This window comes from Chamaea fasciata, unplaced genomic scaffold (assembly GCF_029207755.1).
Source record: "Chamaea fasciata isolate MVZ Bird 193981 ecotype frontalis unplaced genomic scaffold, bChaFas1.0.hap1 SCAF_8, whole genome shotgun sequence".
NCBI lineage: Eukaryota > Metazoa > Chordata > Aves > Passeriformes > Sylviidae > Chamaea > Chamaea fasciata.
In genome coordinates, this window is record NW_027094093.1 from 37,966,753 (window position 1) to 37,987,006 (window position 20,254).

Sequence of the window (20,254 nt, forward strand, 5' to 3'; positions counted from 1 at the left end):
CTTTTCCAACCGTTGGAGTAAGATGAGGTGGCATTTCGTGATCCTGTTGGGAGAGGACTGTCCTGCAGCCCCAGCCTGCAGTGGGAGGTGTTGCCATCAGGAATGTGCTCAGGGGAAGGGAACGGGACCTGGCTGGGGCAGAGTGGCTCCTGTGCTGTGGCAGCTCAGGGAATCCTGTCCTCTCTGCTGGATGGAGCTGGATGGTCACAGAATCCAAAATTCCTTTGGATTGGAAGGGACCTTCGAGCTCATCCCATGGGCGGGGACACCTCCCATTATCCCGGGCTGCTCCGAGCCCCATCCAGCCTGGCCCTGGACACTTCCAGGGATCCAGGGGCAGCCACAGTTTCTCTGGGAAGCTGTTCCAGGGCCTCCCCACCCTCACAGGGAACAATTTTTCCCTAAAAACCCAGAAACTGGAGCTCAGGGCTGTTCCTCAGCCCCTCACCTCGTGTGTCCCAGCAGAGCCCGGCCCTGCCCTTGGTGCCTCGTGATTCTCCGGCGCTTTTGGGGCCAAAACCAACGGGGAGAGGGAGCACTCCTGAGCTCGCAGGAGCACAGGGATTCACAGGGAACAACACAACAACCCCCAGCCACGCTGCCTTGCGTTGCTCCAGCTGGATTTGGCCGCGGCCCATCCCTCACCGTGTTCCTGTCTCTCCACAGAACGCCATGAACCTGCCTCCCGACAAAGCGCGGCTCCTGCGGCAGTACGACAACGAGAAGAAGTGGGAGCTCATCTGTGACCAGGTGAGGAGCCTCTGGAGAGCCTTGGGGAGGTGCCTCCTTCCAGCTGCTCCATCCTCAGCATCCTGGGCTGGGCAGGACCTTGTAAGGCACCAGGAATTTCAAGGAGTTCCCAGGAGTTTCGAGCATTCCTTCCTTTTCCCGCTTTGTTGGTGACAGCTCCTGGAGGCCTTGCAGGGTGTGATGGTTTTAAGTTTGTAGCTGGGTAGAAACGCTGGTTTATGTGATGGAAACGCTAATTTGTGGAATGGTCTCACGTTTGCCCAGCTTTTGTTTGTTCAATTTGGCGTAGTGGTTTGAGTGTCTGCTCGAACTTTGCTGTGAGAGAGGATTAGGAGGAAAGTAAAGAGGGCGTAAACTGAAAGGGGGTAAAGATAGATTTATTAACAGACGCTAAAAGAAAAGAAGTAAGAATCAAAGTGAAACTTAAAACACTTCTCCTTTTTTTGGGGGTAAAATTTTTTTCCCAATATTCTCCTGATTTTTAAGCTTATATAACTCAAAAGTGTGTCCCCGTATTTAATTAACCAGTCTAACGATCAATCTCAAAACTGGCCAGCAATTATTCTTTTGCTGTCTGCACTAAACCGACACGCAGGGGTAACTGCAGCCACCCCAGCCCATCCTGGGATTCTGTCACTCCGTGATCTGTGTCCCAGATGTTTCTCAGAGGGTCCCCCAGGGTTGGCAGCTCGCTCTGCTGCAATTAACAGCAGCAATCAACGGGCTGTGATGGATAAACAAGGATGGCATTTTCGGGGGAAAAGTGCCATGTGCCAAAGGTGGGGTTTGAATCTGGGGGCCAGCAGCAGAGTTGGCATCTGCCGCGAAGTTCAGCAGCAGTGGGTAATGGAAGCGATTGATCCAGCGCCGGGATGTAACCCCAGCGGGAACAGGGTGAGAGTTTGGCAGGAGGTCAGGGACATCGGGATAACCGCGACATTTACGGGACATTTCCTGTTCAGCCGTTACAGTGGCGGGGTGTCTGATACAATCATGGAATTCCAGACTGCTTTGGCTTGGGAGGGACCTCAAAGCCCGTCCACTTCCAACCCCAGGGACACCTCCCACTATCCCAGATTGCTCCAAACCCCGTCCAGCCTGGCCTGGCACGCTTCAGGGATCCTCTGGGCGACCCGTGCCAGGGCCTCCCCACCCTCAGAGGGAAGAATTCCTTCCTAGCACCCCATCTAATCCTGCCCTCTGGCAGTTTCACTTCCTTGCGCAGGTACCTTAAAGCAAAGCTTAGTAAAGAATTGCTCTCTTTTCCCAGGAGTTTCCTGTGCGGAGAACGCAAAGCTTGAGCTGTTTAAAGATTTCCGTTTACTGAGACATCGAAAAACTGCAGGAGCTGCAGCGAGTGATTGCAGATTCCTCATCCCTGGCGGTGTCCCCAAGGCCGGGCTGGCCAGGGCTCGGAGCAGCCCGGGATTGTGGAAGGTGGCCCTGCCCACGGCAGGGGTGGCGCTGGCTGGGATTTCACGTCCCTCCCAAGCCAGAGCAGGCTGTGATTTGTGTCACGGGTGTCCCCGCAGAGCTGTGAGCTCCGTGCCGAATTCCCGCTGGCGGCGGGAGCCGTTTGATCCCAGGCTGGATGTGCAAATTCCCACCTTGGAGCTGATCCACCCTTTGCAGCTGCTGCTGATTCACTGCCCGGCTCCGGGGCTCACATGGGAGGCACCGAGCGGACGGGAAGGAAATTTGCAATCCGGAGCAATCGCTGCTCTTCACAGCTCCTTGCGCAACTCCCGAGTCCACCCCCGGGCTGGGATGAGTGCCCTCCCCGGGACGGGGCCCTTCCCGTTCCTTGGAAAGGCAGGGAAAGCGGCACGGGGCTGCGGAGCCAGCAGTGGCAGGAGGTGACCGAGGGCCACCTTGCCCGTGTCCAGCCGTCCAGGGAGGACAGGCTGGCCTCTGTCACGGCTCCCTGATGGCCCCTGGGGCTGCTGCCACTCCCCTCAGGCGGAGCAGAGGGAGCAGGTGTCACTGAAAGCGCCGAAACGCAGCATTATGGGCTGGGAAATATTTATGTCTGTCCCTGGAAAAACGGGGATGAGGGCGCTCCCAGGAATAGGGGCTGTGCGGGAGGATTTTTATTCCAAAGGGAAATTTCCGCTCCTGTTTTCTCTTGGTTTCACCCACTACAGCATTTTCACCTGGGTTTTTTTTTTTGTAAGTCAATGAGGAAATGAACCCTTTCCCTCCTGTGCTGGTTTTCAGCTCAGATGCGAAAGGAAAAAGTGCCCAGAAATGGTGTTTTCTACACGATCTGTGCAGCAGATCCTGAATGTTTGTCTGTGGGATATTTGGAGAACATTAGGAGCCAATCCCCAAAAAGGAACCTCTCACTTTGGCAAAAATTGAGATTACCAAAAGTGGGGAACCGGTTTCATGATGACGACAACAACAACAACAACAATAACAATAATAATAACAATAACAATAATAATCATTAATATTAATTGCCATGAACAGGATTGTGTGCATCGTTTGAATCATTGCAAGGGCTGCTGGGCTGGAGGACTCATCCCATGTGGAATTTTCTCTTCCTTTGTTTACAAACCTTCCGAATCGTCTCAGCATTGTCCCCAGAGCTCGCTCCGGCCTCTCTGGACGAGGCACAAGGAGGAGGAGAAGAGGAAAGCCGGGAAATCTCTTGTCCACTCTGCAGAGGGTCAAGGTGGCCATCTGAGGGGTTGGGAATGATCCAGGCAGGGACCAGGATTCCATTTCCTGGCCTGGAAATCCAGGAAATGAGATCCTCCAAGGGGTTTGTTTTTTTTTTTTTTTGGTTTCCTGGAGGCCTCTGTCCAGCTGGGTGCCAGGAGGGGCTGCAGAGGTTTGGGAAGGGCTTGGGGACATCCTGCGAAGTTCTTCGTTGCCTTCTAATGGCAGAGGGTGGCTGGGGCGTCACCACGGGAGGTGTGGGAAGGGGGGGATGAAGAGAGCCACAGGGAAACTCTGAGATGTGCACCCCAAACCTCCTGCTGGGGTGTTTGTGCAGCTCCTCTGGTGTTCTGGGGGCTCCATCGTGGAGCTCCTGGGGTGGCGTTGGTGAGTGGGGCGCCGGGCCAGCCTTCAGCTTTGCTTCCCGGGGGATTCCCTGCCCACGGGATCCGTGGATGGCCGGTGGAGAAGGGCCTGAGCGAGGAGCAGGGTGTCGTGGGGCTGCTGGGCCATTTTTTGTCCCCAGTTCCTCAGTTCCTCCGCATTTCTCCTCAGGAATGTGCTGAGGGGATGGGGAGCCCTTATGGTGCCACTGACCCTTTCCCAACAGAGATCCAGGGCTTTGTTTGGTTTGGTTTTTTTGTTTTTTTCCACTGTCCAGACAAGGATTTTCCATCCCTTTTCATGGGCTGCAGAAGCCATTTACAGCTCTGGTTCGAGAGCCTCGGCTTAGAAAACCCTGCGCGTTGCAGAGAATCTGCCCAGTTGGGGCGAAGAGAGGGCAGGAAACGCCGCGGTTTACTGAGCTCACCAGAAGCTGGACCTGGGGACGCTGGCGGCTTCGTTCCCCTCACTGGGTCACCCTGGGAGAGGAGGCTCAGGGGCACGTCGGACCAGGAGGGATGGAGAGGTTGGAGATGAAGGCGTGAGGAGTCCCAGGCTGGGTGCTTTGGGATCGGGAAGGGCTCGGCACCCCTGGGGTCGGAGGCAGCAGCAGCTGGGTGCAGCCCGGAGCTGACAGTGACCTGCTTTGGCAGGGACGTTAATCCCCAGGGAATGGATCCTTCTGCCTCCTCCTTAGCGCAGGGCTGAGCAGCTGCTGTCCCCTTGTTCCTTGAGGACGCTTCCCGAGTGACACATCGTCCTGCTGGTGGGGATGGCCGGGACGGGAGTGAGCCGCCCGCTGGATCTGTGGGAGGCGGGCGGTTCTGCACCGTGGGAATCCCAAGAACGGAAGAGCTTGGCGAGGATAACGACGATAATAATAATGAGAATCGCACGTGTGCTAATGCAGCGAAGTGCCCTGAACGGTCTGGGGAGAGCCAAGGGCTGTCGGAAAAGCCACACAGTTTCCTGGTCCCGGGATGAATCCGTTTTCCAGAGCTGGGTGATGAGGAGATGGGTCAGGTTCTCTGCAGGATCCCGTGGAGGGGGAAGTGCACAAGTGCAGCAGTTCCTCTTGGCTGCTGGAGTACAGCCCCCTCCGGCCTCCCCCTTTTTTCCTGTGTCCGTCAGGAAAGAAAGTGCTGCTTCTGGGTGGAAGAGGCACAGGAGAGGCGCTGTGCTCCTGCGTCCAGGCTTTTCCCCTGGATTATGGAATCGTGCGGTGGGCTGGGCGCAGAAGGACTTCAGAGCCGTTCAGTCCCAGCCCTGCCACGGGCAGGGAGACCTGCTGCTATCCCAGGTTATTCCAGCCTGCCCTTGGACACTTCCAGGGATCCAGGGGCAGCCACAGCAAATGTGGGAATTGCAGCCCGGCCAGGAATTCCCGATTCCCAATGTCCCATCCTGGCAGTGGGAAGCCATTCCCTGTGTCCTCCATCCCCTGTCCCAAACCCCTCTCAGAACTGAATCCCAGTGAATTCCCCACCCCGTTTATTCCGCCGTGCTGTTCCATCCTGGCTTACAACGCCACTCCTCAGGGATTTTCCAAGTTCAGGAAGGGCCTTTATCCTTGGGAATTAAGCTGGGTGTGCTTTGTAGGCAGCTGGCAAAGGCGGTGTGGAGTCAACTGCCGCTCCGCGCCCGTGTCCTTTCAGGCTGCACGTAGTGCCGGGGCTCCCAGCACTCCCGTAGCGGAGATAAAAAATGCGTTTCGCCGGGATTTAGGAACTTTGTTGTGTCTGAATGGCTCCATCCAGGGAAGCCACCGCGTCCCGGCGGTGATGTCAGCCCGCAGGATTTGCTGAGCAAAGTTTGGCCGCTCCGGGCCGGATTTTTTAGGCTTTTTTTTTTGTGTGTGTGTGTGTGGTAACAATCCCCCGACCTCGCCAGTCTGATGGTGTTAAACCCCGAGGTTGGAAGCACAGCCGGCCGGGGAGAGGAAGAGCTGACAGGAAGAAAAGCAGGGATGTTTTAACTCTTTAATTATGGTTTTGCAGCGCCCGGGGAAGCGCGGGTGTGTTGGGATGCTCCCAAGGAGGACCGGGAGAGGATCCCACTGAATTCCAGGAAGATCAGCCTGCAGCCAGCTCCTTTCCCAACCCCCGGGAGCTCCCAGTGAGATTTTTGGGAAGAGGGTGGCTGTGACCAGACATCCAGGGTGACTTGGAGGCCTCACTGCACAGCCCCAGCCCTGGCCCTTGCAGCTTCTTAATCAGCCTCTAATATAAAACACTCGGAGCTGGATAAACCAGGAATCAGAGCCAGGAAAGGACAATTCTAGAGGCTAATCCCTCATTGCTTTCCAAACCAGCAGAAAAAGAAACACTTGAAGGGGCTGTAAAAACGTCTCCAGGCCTAGGAGATGTTTCCCACAAGTGGTTTTCGGTCACTCCTCAGGTGAAGAGCGTTGCTGGTGTTTGCTGTCGGTGGATAACGTCTTGAAAGCCCTTTAACCCAGATGATTCCGCTCCACAAGAATGCGCAGCGCCTCTTTTCAAATGAAGCTGCTGCAGAGATTATTACAGAAATACATAATTACAGCCAGGTTTGAGGAGAAACAAACAAAACCATCCAGTAGCTGCATCCCAGGCTCTTAAATGCGCTCCTTGAGTCTCTTTAAACGTTTCGTTTCGAAGATTCCAGGCAGTTAAAACCGGCGGTTTGGGAAAAGCTCATGTCACTTCAGCAGCCGAGGGTTGATTACCTGGGAGGAGAAATTAATCCGTAAGAGCAAACAGAGCTTCTCTGGGGGGTTGGACTGCACACAGCTCTGTCAGCAGCAGAGAACTCCCCAAAAAGGGGGGGAAGAAACGGGAGAGGGAACGTGGAGCCTTGTTGGGGTGGGATGCTGCTGCCGGGAGGACGTGGCAGGTCCTTAAGGGCTTTTCCAACCCAAACCACTCGGGGATTGCAGAAGATCTCTGTCTGTCCCGTGGGAGGCACTGAGCTCCAGGAACCCCTGAGAGAGAGAGAGAGAGAGAGCCAGGAAGAATCCAGGATGGTGGACGTGGTGCTGGAGCAGGACAGAGCCTGCTGGAGTCGCTTTGTCCAGAGGAGAAAGAACCCTCAGTGAGGAGCTCGGCGTTTTCTGAGCTGTTTTTTAGATAAAATAGGAAATGCCAATTGCAGAGCTGTGTGGAGGTGCAGGGAAAAAGAATCCAGCTGTAAAAGAGGAAAGCCATGAGTGCTCTGGGACTTCCAGAGCTCCCGCCAGGGCTGGTGGGGCTCAGGGAAGAGTTTTTCCTTCATGTTTTATTTTTTTTTTCCCTGCTGGCCATGGTGGATTGCTTCTTTTCCAGCAAGCAGCAAGATAATAACAGGAAGAGCTTGTGGTGTTCAGACAGTTCTGGTGACTGGGCAGCAGTGTCCTGTTCGTTCTGGAATAACTTTGGGATAATGCAGTCAGGATTGCATCCTGACCTCATAAAGGGAGGTTTCAGATAACACTTATAAGACGGGAAATTTCAGGAGATGGGGATGAGATCTTTCCTCCAGGGAGAGGAGGAGAAGGGCGTAAAGTTCCTCCAAGATACAAACAGGATCAGAATTTTTGGGGATGCTGTGAGGAGCTTTGGACACAGCACCCTGCCCATGGAACAGCTCGTGTTCCACAGCAGCTTTGGTGGGATGAACTTCCAGCTGGACACTGGGAAGGCGGGCAAAAATCTGGGAGCTCTCAGAAGGCAGAGCTGGTGTTTGTCACCAAAATCTGTGATCTGGGGCTGAGGGGGGACTGGAGATGGAGTGATCCCTGCGCGAGGGGTTGGGACCTTGAGGGATGGCTTCCCACTGCCCCAGGGCAGGGCTGGATGGGAGATTGGGAAGGAATTCCTGGCTGGAATGGAATTCCCAGAGCAGCTGTGGCTGCCCCTGGATCCCTGGCAGTGCCCAAGGCCGGGCTGGACACTGGGGCTTGGAGCAGCCAAGGGTTTTTTCCCAAGTGATTAAAAAGGATTTTGTGTTGGTGCGTGCATCTGCTCTCCTGACCCTTCTCCTTCCTCTCCGTGCTGAGCAGAAACCCCCGGACCTTCAGATGGGTGTGCAACTAAAATTCAAAACTCCCACTGAATGTTTAAGGTGTCTTTGGATGCTGTTGGTGTAAATATCAAGATCCATTTAAATCTCTTTCATTTGCGTGCAGAGGTTATCCACTCAGGAATGGAATGCGTTATAAATATATGTTGTTCAGTATGTACGCGGTGCACGAGTTTTCCGGATAAAGTAAACACAGAAAAATGTTGATTCCTGTCTCTTTTCCAGGAAAGGTTCCAAGTGAAGAATCCTCCCCACACTTACATCCAGAAGCTGAAGGGATATCTGGACCCAGCAGTGACCAGGAAGGTGAGGAGCGTCCTGTTTCCTCCCGCCTGCCCCTCATTCCTCAGCCAGGATGATCCCGGGGTCCGGGTTCCTTCCTGCCTTTGTGCAAATGCCCTGAAAACTTCCAGGGAGAAGCAGAGAGAAACCGGGGATTTGCTGCAGCTTTCCAGCTTGGGAAGGAGAGCAGATGTTGGGAAGCCAAGGACCATCTGGCACGGAGCACAGCTTGTTTTAGTCATGGTGGCTTCGAGACATCTTCTGAGAAGTTGTCTCTGAGTGGGGCTGTGCGCCTGGCTTTGGCTGGAGCCCTGTCTGATGGCCCTGAGCTCACCCCTGGCAAGGGGTGTCCGAGGTCGGAGTCCTCTTCTCCGGGAATTTGCCTGGCAGAGGCTCAGTGCAGCTGAGTGCACCCTTCATGGTGGTCAGCTCCATCCATCCTTGGGGGTCAGCTCCATCCACGGGGGTCAGCTCCATCCATGGGGATCAGCTCCATCCTTGGGGATCAGCTCCATCCGTGGGGAGCAGCTCCATCCGTGGGGATCAGCTCCATCCTTGGGGAGCAGCTCCATCCTTGGGGGTCAGCTCCATCCGTGGGGATCAGCTCCATCCTTGGGGATCAGCTCCATCCTTGGGGGTCAGCTCCATCCGTGGGGAGCAGCTCCATCCTTGGGGAGCAGCTCCATCCTTGGGGGTCAGCTCCATCCGTGGGGATCAGCTCCATCCTTGGGGATCAGCTCCATCCTTGGGGAGCAGCTCCATCCTTGGGGGTCAGCTCCATCCGTGGGGATCAGCTCCATCCTTGGGGGTCAGCTCCATCCGTGGGGAGCAGCTCCATCCTTGGGGAGCAGCTCCATCCTTGGGGGTCAGCTCCATCCGTGGGGATCAGCTCCATCCTTGGGGATCAGCTCCATCCTTGGGGAGCAGCTCCATCCTTGGGGGTCAGCTCCATCCGTGGGGATCAGCTCCATCCTTGGGGGTCAGCTCCATCCTTGGGGAGCAGCTCCATCCTTGGGGGTCAGCTCCATCCGTGGGGATCAGCTCCATCCGTGGGGGTCAGCTCCATCCTTGGGGATCAGCTCCATCCTTGGGGAGCAGCTCCATCCTTGGGGGTCAGCTCCATCCGTGGGGATCAGCTCCATCCTTGGGGATCAGCTCCATCCTTGGGGAGCAGCTCCATCCTTGGGGGTCAGCTCCATCCGTGGGGATCAGCTCCATCCTTGGGGGTCAGCTCCATCCTTGGGGAGCAGCTCCATCCGTGGGGGTCAGCTCCATCCATGGGGATCAGCTCCATCCTTGGGGAGCAGCTCCATCCTTGGGGAGCAGCTCCATCCGTGGGGAGCAGCTCCATCCGTGGGGATCAACTCCATCCTTGGGGATCAGCTCCATCCATGGGGACAGCTCCATCCATGGGGACAGCTCCATCCATGGGGACAGCTCCATCCTTGGGGATCAGCTCCATCCGTGGGGGTCAGCTCCATCCGTGGGGAGCAGCTCCATCCATGGGGACAGCTCCATCCTTGGGGATCAGCTCCATCCGTGGGGGTCAGCTCCATCCGTGGGGGTCAGCTCCATCCGTGGGGAGCAGCTCCATCTGCAGGGATCAATTCCATCCTTGGGGATCAGCTCCATCCTTGGGGATCAGCTCCATCCTTGGGGATCAGCTCCATCCTTGGGGATCAGCTCCATCCATGGAGGTCAGCTCCATCCACGGGGGTCAGCTCCATCCACGGGGATCAGCTCCATCCTTGGGGAGCAGCTCCATCCGTGGTGACAACCACCAGAGCCTCTAAACCCCACCCAAAACGCAGCAGGGCCCAGCAGGTCCTGCCCTGGCCTGGCTCAGCCTCCTCCCCTCCAATCCCATCCGAGCTCTCTTCCCTGTGGAAAACCCGGATTCCGGGGCACGAGGAAGGCGCCCCTGTGCTCCCGGCCCGTGTCCTTGGGCGCAGGGAGCCTTGGGACAGCGCTGCTCTTGTTGGATCCCGCAGGCAGGAGCAGGGAACCATTTCCTTGGAAACCTTGACATTTCCCTGCATGGATTTCTTCCCACCCCGGTGAAGGGGCTCTTTGTGTTTCTGTTTCTCCGGAGGGATTTGGAGGTCGTTCCGTGTTTGGCTCCGCTCCGCGGGCTCACATCGGCGCCTTTCTTGTCCCGGGCTCCCGTGACAAACGACAAACCCAAAGGGGCCGAAAAGAAACCCCCGAGTTCCTGTCTGGGCTTGGCTCGTTCCGGATCACCCGCAGCCGTTCCTCAGCCCCGGCGGCCACGGGGAGATTCCACAGGGATGGGACAGCTCGTCCCACCGGGGTTCCCGCAGGGATATGGGAGAGCTCATCCCACCAGGATCCCAAATCCCACCGGGATTCCCGCAGGGATATGGGAGAGCTCATCCCACCGGGATCCCAAATCCCACTGGGATTCCCCCAGGGATGATGGAAGAGCTCATCCCACCAGGATCCCAAATCCCACCGGGATTCCTGCAGGGATATGGGAGAGCTCATCCCACCGGGATCCCAAATCCCACCGGGATTCCCGCAGGGATATGGGAGAGCTCATCCCACCGGGATCCCAAATCCCACCGGGATTCCCGCAGGGACATGGGAGAGCTCATCCCACCAGGATCCCAAATCCCACTGGGATTCCCACAGGGATATGGGAGAGCTCATCCCACCGGGATCCCAAATCCCACCGGGATTCCCCCAGGGATATGGGAGAGCTCATCCCACTGGGATTCCCACTGGGATATGGGAGAGCTCATCCCACTAGGATCCCAAATCCCACTGGGATTCCCACAGGGATATGGGAGAGCTCATCCCACCAGGATCCCAAATCCCACCGGGATTCCCGCAGGGATGATGGAAGAGCTCATCCCACCAGGATCCCAAATCCCACCGGGATTCCTGCAGGGATATGGGAGAGCTCATCCCACCGGGATCCCAAATCCCACCGGGATTCCCGCAGGGATATGGGAGAGCTCATCCCACCAGGATCCCAAATCCCACCGGGATTCCCGCAGGGCTACGGGAGAGCTCATCCCACCAGGATCCCAAATCCCACCGGGATTCCCGCAGGGATATGGGAGAGCTCATCCCGCCGGGATTCCCACAGGGATACGGGAGAGCTCATCCCACCGGGATTCCCGCAGGGATACGGGAGAGCTCATCCCGCCGGGATTCCCGCAGGGATACGGGAGAGCTCATCCCGCCGGGATTCCCGCAGGGATTGCGGTGGTCTCACTGGTTTTGCTGCATGGCCCCACCTGGCCTCCAGCCTGTGCCGCATCCAGGAATTCCTTCCCGTTATCCCTCCTAAGCCTGCCCTCGTCCTTCTTCACCCATTCAGCTGTGGTTGGCCCTGCTCAGAAACGAGGAAGTCGCAGAGCAGCTGCTCCAGAGGGATTTCTCCAGCTGTTTCAGCACTTTTCCACGGGCAGGGAGAAGAGGAAGCTCCAGGCCTGCTCCAGACGGGATGGAGCTGCCTCCCCCCGCCTCTGTCACCTCGTTTTCTAAAGCGGGGGAGCTCTGCAAACCTTCAAGAGAAAGTTTGGTGTTAAACCCAAGCTTGGTTTATAAAGAAACCTTTCTTTATCTCCAGGCTTTTAATTCCCTCCGTCCTGGAAGCTCCAGGATGTTCCTGGGAGCAGGAGGGATTTCTCCCGCGGGGTTTTTGTTGAGGGCCGGGCTGCTGTCGCTGCGTTCCTGGGGATTTAGAGGAGTTCTCCGTTACCTCCTTGTTTTCCCCGTTCCCTCTGGGCTGGGTGAGAGGTTGGCGTTTCTTGATAGAGCCCAATGGTTGTTTTTGCTGCTCATTCCATTGCAGAAATTCCGGAGACGAGTCCAGGAGTCGACTCAGGTGCTCCGGGAGCTGGAAATTTCCTTGAGGACGAACCACATTGGGTGAGGACTTTTGGTGCCTCTGGTTCCGTTTCATTTTTATATTTTTATTGCTATTTTCATTATTATTTTTTATTGTTCTATTTATATTTTTATTGTTTCCTTTATTTTTATTTATTTCATTATTATTATATTATTATATTATTAATATTAGATATTTAAACACATATTTATTATTAATTTAGTTATTTTTATATTTATTTATATATTTAAGTATATTGCAATTATATTATTAGAAACTTATTTATTTTAATTTATCATTATATATTCAATAATTTACTTTAAAAATTATTTATTAATTAATTTTTGATTACTTAATAATTCATTTTTCAGTTCTAAAGGTGCCTGCCTTTGAGAACACAGCCCCTTTTGCGTGCCAATAAGTGATGCCACTTGCTGGATAATTAAAGCCTGATGGGCTTAGTTCAGGGGAGCTGGGCGTCTCGGGAGGATAAGTCAGCTTTGATCCTTTCCTGATGGATTCATCCACGTTTTTCCGAGGGCTGAGGGAAAGCTGGAGTCACCTCCTGCTCAGGCAGAGCACAGGGAGTGAGGCTGTGTCCAGGATAAAACTCAAGTTGTAATTATAAATTGATAATTCATCCCCCCCCACTGCTGTCCTACAGCTTTAGCGTGGGGCAGCTCCTGGAGCCTGGCCGGGAATGACATCCCAACATCCACCAGGATTTATCCACAAAGCAGCAAATCCAGCCCAAACTGCTGCAGTGGAATTGCCAGAGGTTAAAAGTTGGGGTTTTTTTATCAGACGTCCTTTTCCCGTCCACATTCCCACCGATTTCACCTCCCTGTGGGACCAGAAGCTGGTCCAGCCCTGGGGCAGCAGCCTGGGAGCTTTTCCAGTGGTTTCCTCCGTCATCACACGCTGTTGTCCGGCTCAATTCCATCGATTTTTTTGGGATTCTGCTGTGATTTTGAGGGAATGGGGGTATTTTAAGCCGTGGGAGGAATTGCAGTCCCAGTGTGGGGATGGGGAAGCCTTCCTTGGAGCTGCACCATCCCAAAAACTCCTCCCACACCCCTCCCAGGTGTTCCCTCCTTCTCCAGCACCAAGGATTCCCCACCGGAGCCTTGAGGCATCCCTGGATGCTCTTGGATTTGGGATGAGCAGGAGGAACCTCGGTTCGAGAGGGGACAGCACCAGTGCTGATTTCCTTGGTGCCCCTGGGCTGAAGGATTCATTCCAACACCCGTTTTATAACACACCAGGCCGGTTATTTTCGCAGGGAAATGACCAACAACGTCCATCCTGACGGTCAGAGTGAGTCAGAGGTGATGAATCCCCCTCCACGAGCCTGGAGCTCCACTCCCCTCCCTGGATTCCCCCATTCCCGTGGCACCCAGCCGCTCCCAGGGGATTTGCCGCCCCGGTTGGGGTTCAGGGAAAAGCTGGGGCTGTGCTGAGCTTCCTTTTCCCCCAGCTTTGCCCCTCAGTGGATGGATTTTCCAATTTTTTCTTGGCGTTTTCAAAGCTTCCGAAGGTAATTGACCTTTCCTGAGTTATTCCAGGGGCCAGGATTCCCTGTTAACAGGTGCACACCTTTTGGAAAAAAAAAAGAGGCAGAATTGCTGTTAAATGCACACCCAGGATATCCGTCCGAGGTTCTTTTCCTGCTTTTACAGCCGGCTGGAATTCGGGACGAGATAAAAACCTGAGCCGAGTCCCTGTGTGCGGAGCTGACCTTCGCAGTGCTGCCAGAAAGGAATGTTGGCACGTGTGGAAAGGCATCCGAAGGACTCTTTTTTTAAAAAAAAACCATTTTGGAAAAAAAAAAAAACACCCTTTTTTCCCTGAGTGCTCAAAGTGCTGCAGTGGCTCTGTCTCCGTTTTTTCTGAGAATTCCAGGGAATTCCAAAGCCCCCAGCAAGGCTCTGATGTCTGAATTTCTCTCACAGGTGGGTCAGGGAGTTCCTGAATGAAGAGAACAAAGGCCTGGATGTCCTGGTGGAGTACCTGTCCTTTGCCCAGTATGCAGTCACGTAAGTGGGACATTCCCGGGCTTCCCTGCCAGGAATTCCATGGAAATTGGGGAATATTCCTTCATCCCAAAGGGGCTGAGCACTGAACAGGCCGCCCAGGGCAATGGTGGAATCGCAATCCCTGGAATTGTTCAAAAAAGTGCCTTGGTGGGCATGGAGGTGTTTGGTGGTTCTGGTCTACTCCAGCCTCAGTAATTCCGTGATCCCGTGGGCCTGGGAGCAGAGGAAAACTTGACGTGAGTCTGGAATTATTTCGCCACAGCAGACAAAAAAAAAACCCAGCCCAACAAAAACCCTGAATTTAAACCTCGAGATGATTCATCTCTGTTCATATGTTTGATCGTTGGTCTCTGAGCATCTCAGGGCTGCAAAACCCATCCCAGAGTGTGTGGGAAGATGCAGAATTCCTTGAAAATAGGTTTGCACTTGGTGTCTGAGCCCAGGGCTTCGTGCTCCTGCTGTGTCCAGAGGGATTCCCACCCTCACGATCTGCTCCCAAACTCCTGGCAGGCAGGGCTGGCCTCCTGGCACAACTCAGGAGCAATTCCGGGAGCATTTTGGAAGTCGGGAAGACTGGAAACTGAGGGGTTTTTTCTGACCTCTGGGACGCTGGGATCAGATTTAGCTGTTTGGGTCGTAAATCACGACGTGGGCTCCGAAAAACCAGCGGGGACAATCAGCTTTCAGTGGAGATCTTCAGCTGAGACTTTATTACCGTGGAATCGGAGCCCAGCCTGGTTTGGGCTGGGAAGGACCTCCAAGCCCATCCCTGCCGTGGACAGGGAGCCTTCCGCTATCCCAGGGCGCTCCAAATCCCATCCAAGTTGGCTGAGGATAATTCCAGGCATGGGGAATTAATCCACATTCATGCAGGATATCGTAGCAGATTTTTTTATATTAAAAAAAAAAAAAAGAAAAGAAAGAATAAGCCTTAGGGTAAAGATAATTTTGGAGCAGAAACTCAAGCTGGGGAGAGCTGATAATTTATTTTTAGCAAGGCTGCCATCAGATTTACATCCCTCGCTGCCCAGAAAAGAGATTTGTGGTGGGGTTGCAGGGAAATTTACGAGGGAAAATCCTGTGGTTTCAGATGTTACCCACTGGAAAAAAACCCCGCGCAGCAAAAAGAAATGTTTGCACGAAGCCTTTCTTCCTAAATTTACGCAAACGTACCCAAGGAGCTCGCTGGGTTTTCCCCCCCCTCGCACGGGGAACACGAGTAATGACCTCAGGAGCTGGAAGGGGAACGAGCCATTCCTGCTTGGAATAGCAGAACGACGGGCAGGGGGGGCAGAAATCAGGGAATCCGGGATGCTTGTGGTGATCTCCGAGTGTGCTGGGAGGTTTGCGGGGCCCAGCTGGGATGGAGGAAACCAAAGCGGTGCTTGCGCAGCTGAGTTCTGGAGATTCACTGGAGAGGGCTCCCAGAATTCCCACCTTTTCCTCCCAGGCTGGGATATTCCTCAGCAGGCAGGCAGTGCTGGATTTATTTTCTGCTGAAGAAGCTGTTTGATCCCGTTTGGATGTGTCCCGGAGGGATCCAAAGCCCTGTGGGTGCGGCACTTGGGGACAAGGACTGGTGGCCTTGGCAAGGCTGGGAAGGGTTGGATTCCATGGTCTGGGAGGCTTTTCCCAACCTGAATGAACCTGGAGTTTCAGGAGTTCCAGGTTCCGGAATTTCCAGGAATTCCAGGTTCCGGAATTTCCTTCCCCATGTGAAGCTCATCCTGTTTCCCTGGACTTTCCCGTGGCCCTCCAGCACCACAACTCTCCTTTTCCATCGTTCCCCCACCCGCTGAGATCCCGGAACCCTGGAGTGGTTTGGGTGGAGAAGGGGGATCGGGCGGATTTGATGGCCTTGGAGAGCTTTTCCTTTGCTTTTGTCCCACGATTCTGTGATTCCCCCCAAACCCCGCGGCAGGACGGAAAACTCCGCGCGCGTCTCCCCCGCCTAACCCGGCCTCGGAATTTCCCCTTTCCTTGCAGGTTTGACTTCGAAAGCCTGGAGAACAGCGTGGAGAGCTCCATGGACAAGTCCAAGCCCTGGAGCCGATCCATCGAGGACCTGCACAGGGGCGGCAACCTGCCCTCTCCCGTTGGGAACAGCATCTCCCGCTCCGGCAGACACTCCACCCTCCGGTACGGGATCCTGGGAATTGCAGCTTTTGGGGACGGCCTCTCCCACCAGGACAGCCCGAGCCAGCAGAGCTGTGGCGCAGGAAGGAATTGGTGCTTTGAGGAGGAAGGAACCTCTGAGGGGCAGTGCCTGGGGCAGGAATCACTTCCAGGGCCAGGATGGGCTGGGACGTGTTTCCTTGTGCACAGGAATCACTTCCAGGGCCAGGATGGGCTGGGACGTGTTTCCTTGTGCACAGGAATCACTTCCAGGGCCAGGATGGGCTGGGACGTGTTTCCTTGTGCACAGGAATCACTTCCAGGGCCAGGATGGGCTGGGACGTGTTTCCTTGTGCACAGGAATCACTTCCAGGGCCAGGATGGGCTGGGATGTGTTTCCTTGTGCACAGGAATCACTTCCAGGGCCAGGATGGGCTGGGACGTGTTTCCTTGTGCACAGGAATCACTTCCAGGGCCAGGATGGGCTGGGACGTGTTTCCTTGTGCACAGGAATCACTTCCAGGGCCAGGATGGGCTGGGACGTGTTTCCTTGTGCACAGGAATCACTTCCAGGGGCAGGATGGGCTGGGACGTGTTTCCTTGTGCACAGGAATCACTTCCAGGGCCAGGATGGGCTGGGATGTGTTTCCTTGTGCACAGGAATCACTTCCAGGGCCAGGATGGGCTGGGACGTGTTTCCTTGTGCACAGGAATCACTTCCAGGGCCAGGATGGGCTGGGACGTGTTTCCTTGTGCACAGGAATCACTTCCAGGGGCAGGATGAGCTGGGATGTGTTTCCTTGTGCACAGGAATCACTTCCAGGGCCAGGATGGGCTGGGACGTGTTTCCTTGTGCACAGGAATCACTTCCAGGGGCAGGATGGGCTGGGACGTGTTTCCTTGTGCACAGGAATCACTTCCAGGGCCAGGATGGGCTGGGACGTGTTTCCTTGTGCACAGGAATCACTTCCAGGGCCAGGATGGGCTGGGACGTGTTTCCTTGTGCACATTCCTTCCATGCTGCCATGAACGGGATCTTGGATCCTTTGGGAAGGCCACTTCCCTCCCCCAAACCTGCTGCCACCCTCTCACCATTCCACGGTGGACTCCCAAGTCTCTCTTTCCCAATATTCCTTTTTTTAATTTATTTCTGGAAAAGGCAGGATCACTTCCCAGGATTTGTTGACCTCTCTTCCCATTCCTTGGGTGTCCCACCCCAACCACCGCCCTCAGCTCCCAGTGCTGTCGCTCAGGGTGCAGCTCAGAGCGCTGGATCCTTTGGGAATTTTCTCTTGGCTTTCGTGGAGTTTTGGCCCCTAATCCTTTGAGCACAGCAGAGTCCCAAAGGTCTCACTTCCAGCCTGTCCCTTCCAGCCGAGGAGGTTTTGGTTTGGCAGGCAGCGACCTTGGCCCTGGGCTCGACGCCTCCAAACCTTGTGCCCGGAAGATTGAATTCCCAGCCCTCAGGCAGTGGAGAGGAGGAGTGGAAATCCAGCTGTGGAGTGCAGCAGGCTCACTTGGCCACCGGATTTGGGGATTTTTTAGTGGCCTTGGTGCTCTTTGCTCCTTAATTGCTCTGTCAGAAGTGGCCGAGCCCCGAGCTGGCAGGAGGTGCCGCCCTGTCCTCGGGAGGAGCGCTCGGGATTAGGAATGCCTAACCCAGGAATTCCTCCCGTGTCTCTTACATTGTTTCTCTTCATTTCCTTCCACCCTTCACCCCTCCTCGCACCTCCCTTCGTTCCTCACCTGTCTGACTCTCCCTTCCAACGCCTCCATTCCCCTTTTCCCTCCGGAACCCGTCCCCGCCCCTCCCGTCCTTCCCCGTGCCCTCCTCTTCCTCTCACGCACCATCAGATTGGTTTCTCTGCCCGACCACCTTGAGCTCAAACGCTGCCACAGCTGCTTGGCAGCCGACTGCCTGTGGAGCAGCTGTTTCCCTGGACCTCCCAGAGCCCCTCGGCGCTCCGCCGATGGGGCTCCCGCCCGGAAAATCCCGTAAGTCCCAGTGCGAGGCGTCCCCGCGGAGCCCCGGGGCCAGCACTGCTCCCATGCCGTGGACGATGTGGCGACCGCACGGGTTGGGACAGCCTCAGGAGAAACCCTGGAGAGCGCCAGGAGAAGGGACGGAGGCTCCAGCACGTGTGGTTGTCACATCGTGTAGTTGGCTTCCGTAGAGCGCGACCGTCGCCGGCCGCTGTAGGGCACGGAAGGGGGAAGACTGGGAATGTTTCAGAAGGCAAGGAGCGTAGGAAAGAGAAGGCTTTACTGTTGAATTGTTGCTGCTTTTTATGAGGTGTTCTCGTCCGAACTTGACGCGGTTGGTGAACGCAAACGGCGCCTCTCTGCTTCCCTTGGTTAAACCTGGGGGACGCCCAAACGCCACCCGGAGAAAGATTGCTCGGAGGAAAAGAGAGTCGTTTGCCAAGGTTGTTTGGAGAAGAGGCTTCCTTGAGAAATTTTACCTGGAGAAAAAGTCGGCAGCTGCTAGCAGGCTAAAAAAAATCTCTCAGACCCGGAAACATCAGGCGCACAGAGAGGGAAACAGCTGGCATGGAAGCAAGAGCTGACTCCTCCTTATCGTGGTGCAAATAGTTGCGTTTGATTCCTAAACTTAGAGCTTTTAGTCCTTGTGGTCTTATTTCCCCTTTTTTTGCTGTAAATAGAGATTTGACTCATACCCGAAACTGCCACGGAAACGGGGCCTGGCAGAGTTTTCCAGCCGAAATCTTCCTCCTGAGCCGCCGTAGTGCTGGGGCAGCATTTTTGGATTGGGTTTTGGAGGGTTTGGTTTTTTTTTTCCTCTTAAATCCGTGTTTTAAAATCTGTACTTTTAATATTCTTTTTAAATGGACGTTTTTTTTAACAAAAATGCGTATTTTAAAGAAATTCGCATTTTTTTAAAAAATCCTTTTTTTTTTTTTCCGAAGGTCTGGTTTTTTTATTCAATAGCTGGGGATTATGTGTGTTAAAAAAAAAAACCCAAACCCTGAAAGATAAAGGTAGGTGAGGGATTTTTAAGAAGGGAGAGGTTTTTTTTATCATTATAATGTTTGAGTTGTAATTTTTATAATTATTATTAGCGAACTGAAGGAGAATCTTCTCCTCATGGCAAGGCAGGTGCTCAGCTGAGGAGGGGGTGCAGGGTGGGGGATTTTTTTTTTTTTTAGGCAAAACCTGGAGGTTCTGCCCCACCTCTGGGTGCTAAATGAGATTTTTGGGCTGTGTGGAGATCCCTGGAATGGTGGGAACTGTGCAGTGAGAGGAAGGAACCCCAGAATCCCGGACTGGTTTGGCCTGGAAGGGTTTGAACTCATCCCATTCCGTGGGCAGGGACACCTCCCGCTCCCCCATCCGAATCTTTCCAATTTGCTCCTCCCTCTCGGAGGGGAAAAAAACAAACAAACCAAGGAGAAGGCAGAGGGAATCTCAGCAGGATAATGCAGAGTTGAGGACGGGCAGAGCTCTGTCCGTGCTCCAGGACCATCCCGCTCTGATTCCAGCTCCTTTCAGCAGTGCTGAAGCTGCCAATTCCCTCCTCTCTGCGTTTCCCTGGCAACTGAGAGGGGAGAAAAAAAAAAACCTCCTTTTTTTTTTTTCCTCAAGAGGAGGCTCAGGGATTTGGGAAACCGACACCAAAATGAGGGCAGGAGGATGAAAAACAAGGGGGAAGAACCTTTGGGGGGTTTCATTGCTGCTTTTTTGGGAGAAGGAGCTTTCCCGAGAGCCAGACTCTGCTGTCAGATCAATATTAATGCAGGCTTTGCAGCGTCCCAGCCCATTAGAAATTCCCTTTCTTCTGAGGAAAAAAAAAAAAGAAAAAATCGGAGTTTTCGCGTGGATTGAGCTGAGAAACTTCAGTCCCTCCTCCAGAATCTGGCGGGCGTGTGAGGAGAGAAGGATCCAGGCACATCCATAAAGGGGCTTGGAGCGTGTTCCGTAGCTGGGTTTAAATCTGACGCGGCTTTGGGAGCTGCCGTCTCTGAATTTGGGCTTTGCCGCTGACACTTGCGCCGCTCGGGGGCCTTGGGGAAGCTGCCGTTTGGTGATTTTCTTCCTGCTTTACCAGAACGTCTTTGCGAGCAGCTCCAGGAGATCACGGCGACCCCAGGCTGCCGGGATGAGCCAAACC

The 20,254-nt window shown here is 54.5% G+C and overlaps 1 protein-coding gene across 8 annotated transcripts in view; it reads left to right on the forward strand.

Moving 5' to 3' along the window:
* Positions 1–20,254, forward strand: part of FMNL2 (formin like 2) — a 114,686-nt gene that overhangs the window by 62,917 nt on the left and 31,515 nt on the right. For 5 of the 8 annotated variants that reach the window (XM_066190473.1, XM_066190474.1, XM_066190475.1 and 2 more), the window contains exons 2-7: positions 667–750; positions 8,059–8,139; positions 11,939–12,015; positions 13,927–14,010; positions 15,997–16,149; positions 17,980–18,120. In XM_066190473.1, coding sequence (XP_066046570.1) covers positions 667–750; positions 8,059–8,139; positions 11,939–12,015; positions 13,927–14,010; positions 15,997–16,149; positions 17,980–18,120 — 620 coding nt within the window. The remainder of the gene's footprint in view (positions 1–666; positions 751–8,058; positions 8,140–11,938; positions 12,016–13,926; positions 14,011–15,996; positions 16,150–17,979; positions 18,121–20,254) is intronic. The other 3 variants (XM_066190480.1, XM_066190477.1, XM_066190479.1) reach the window with 1 other exon arrangement.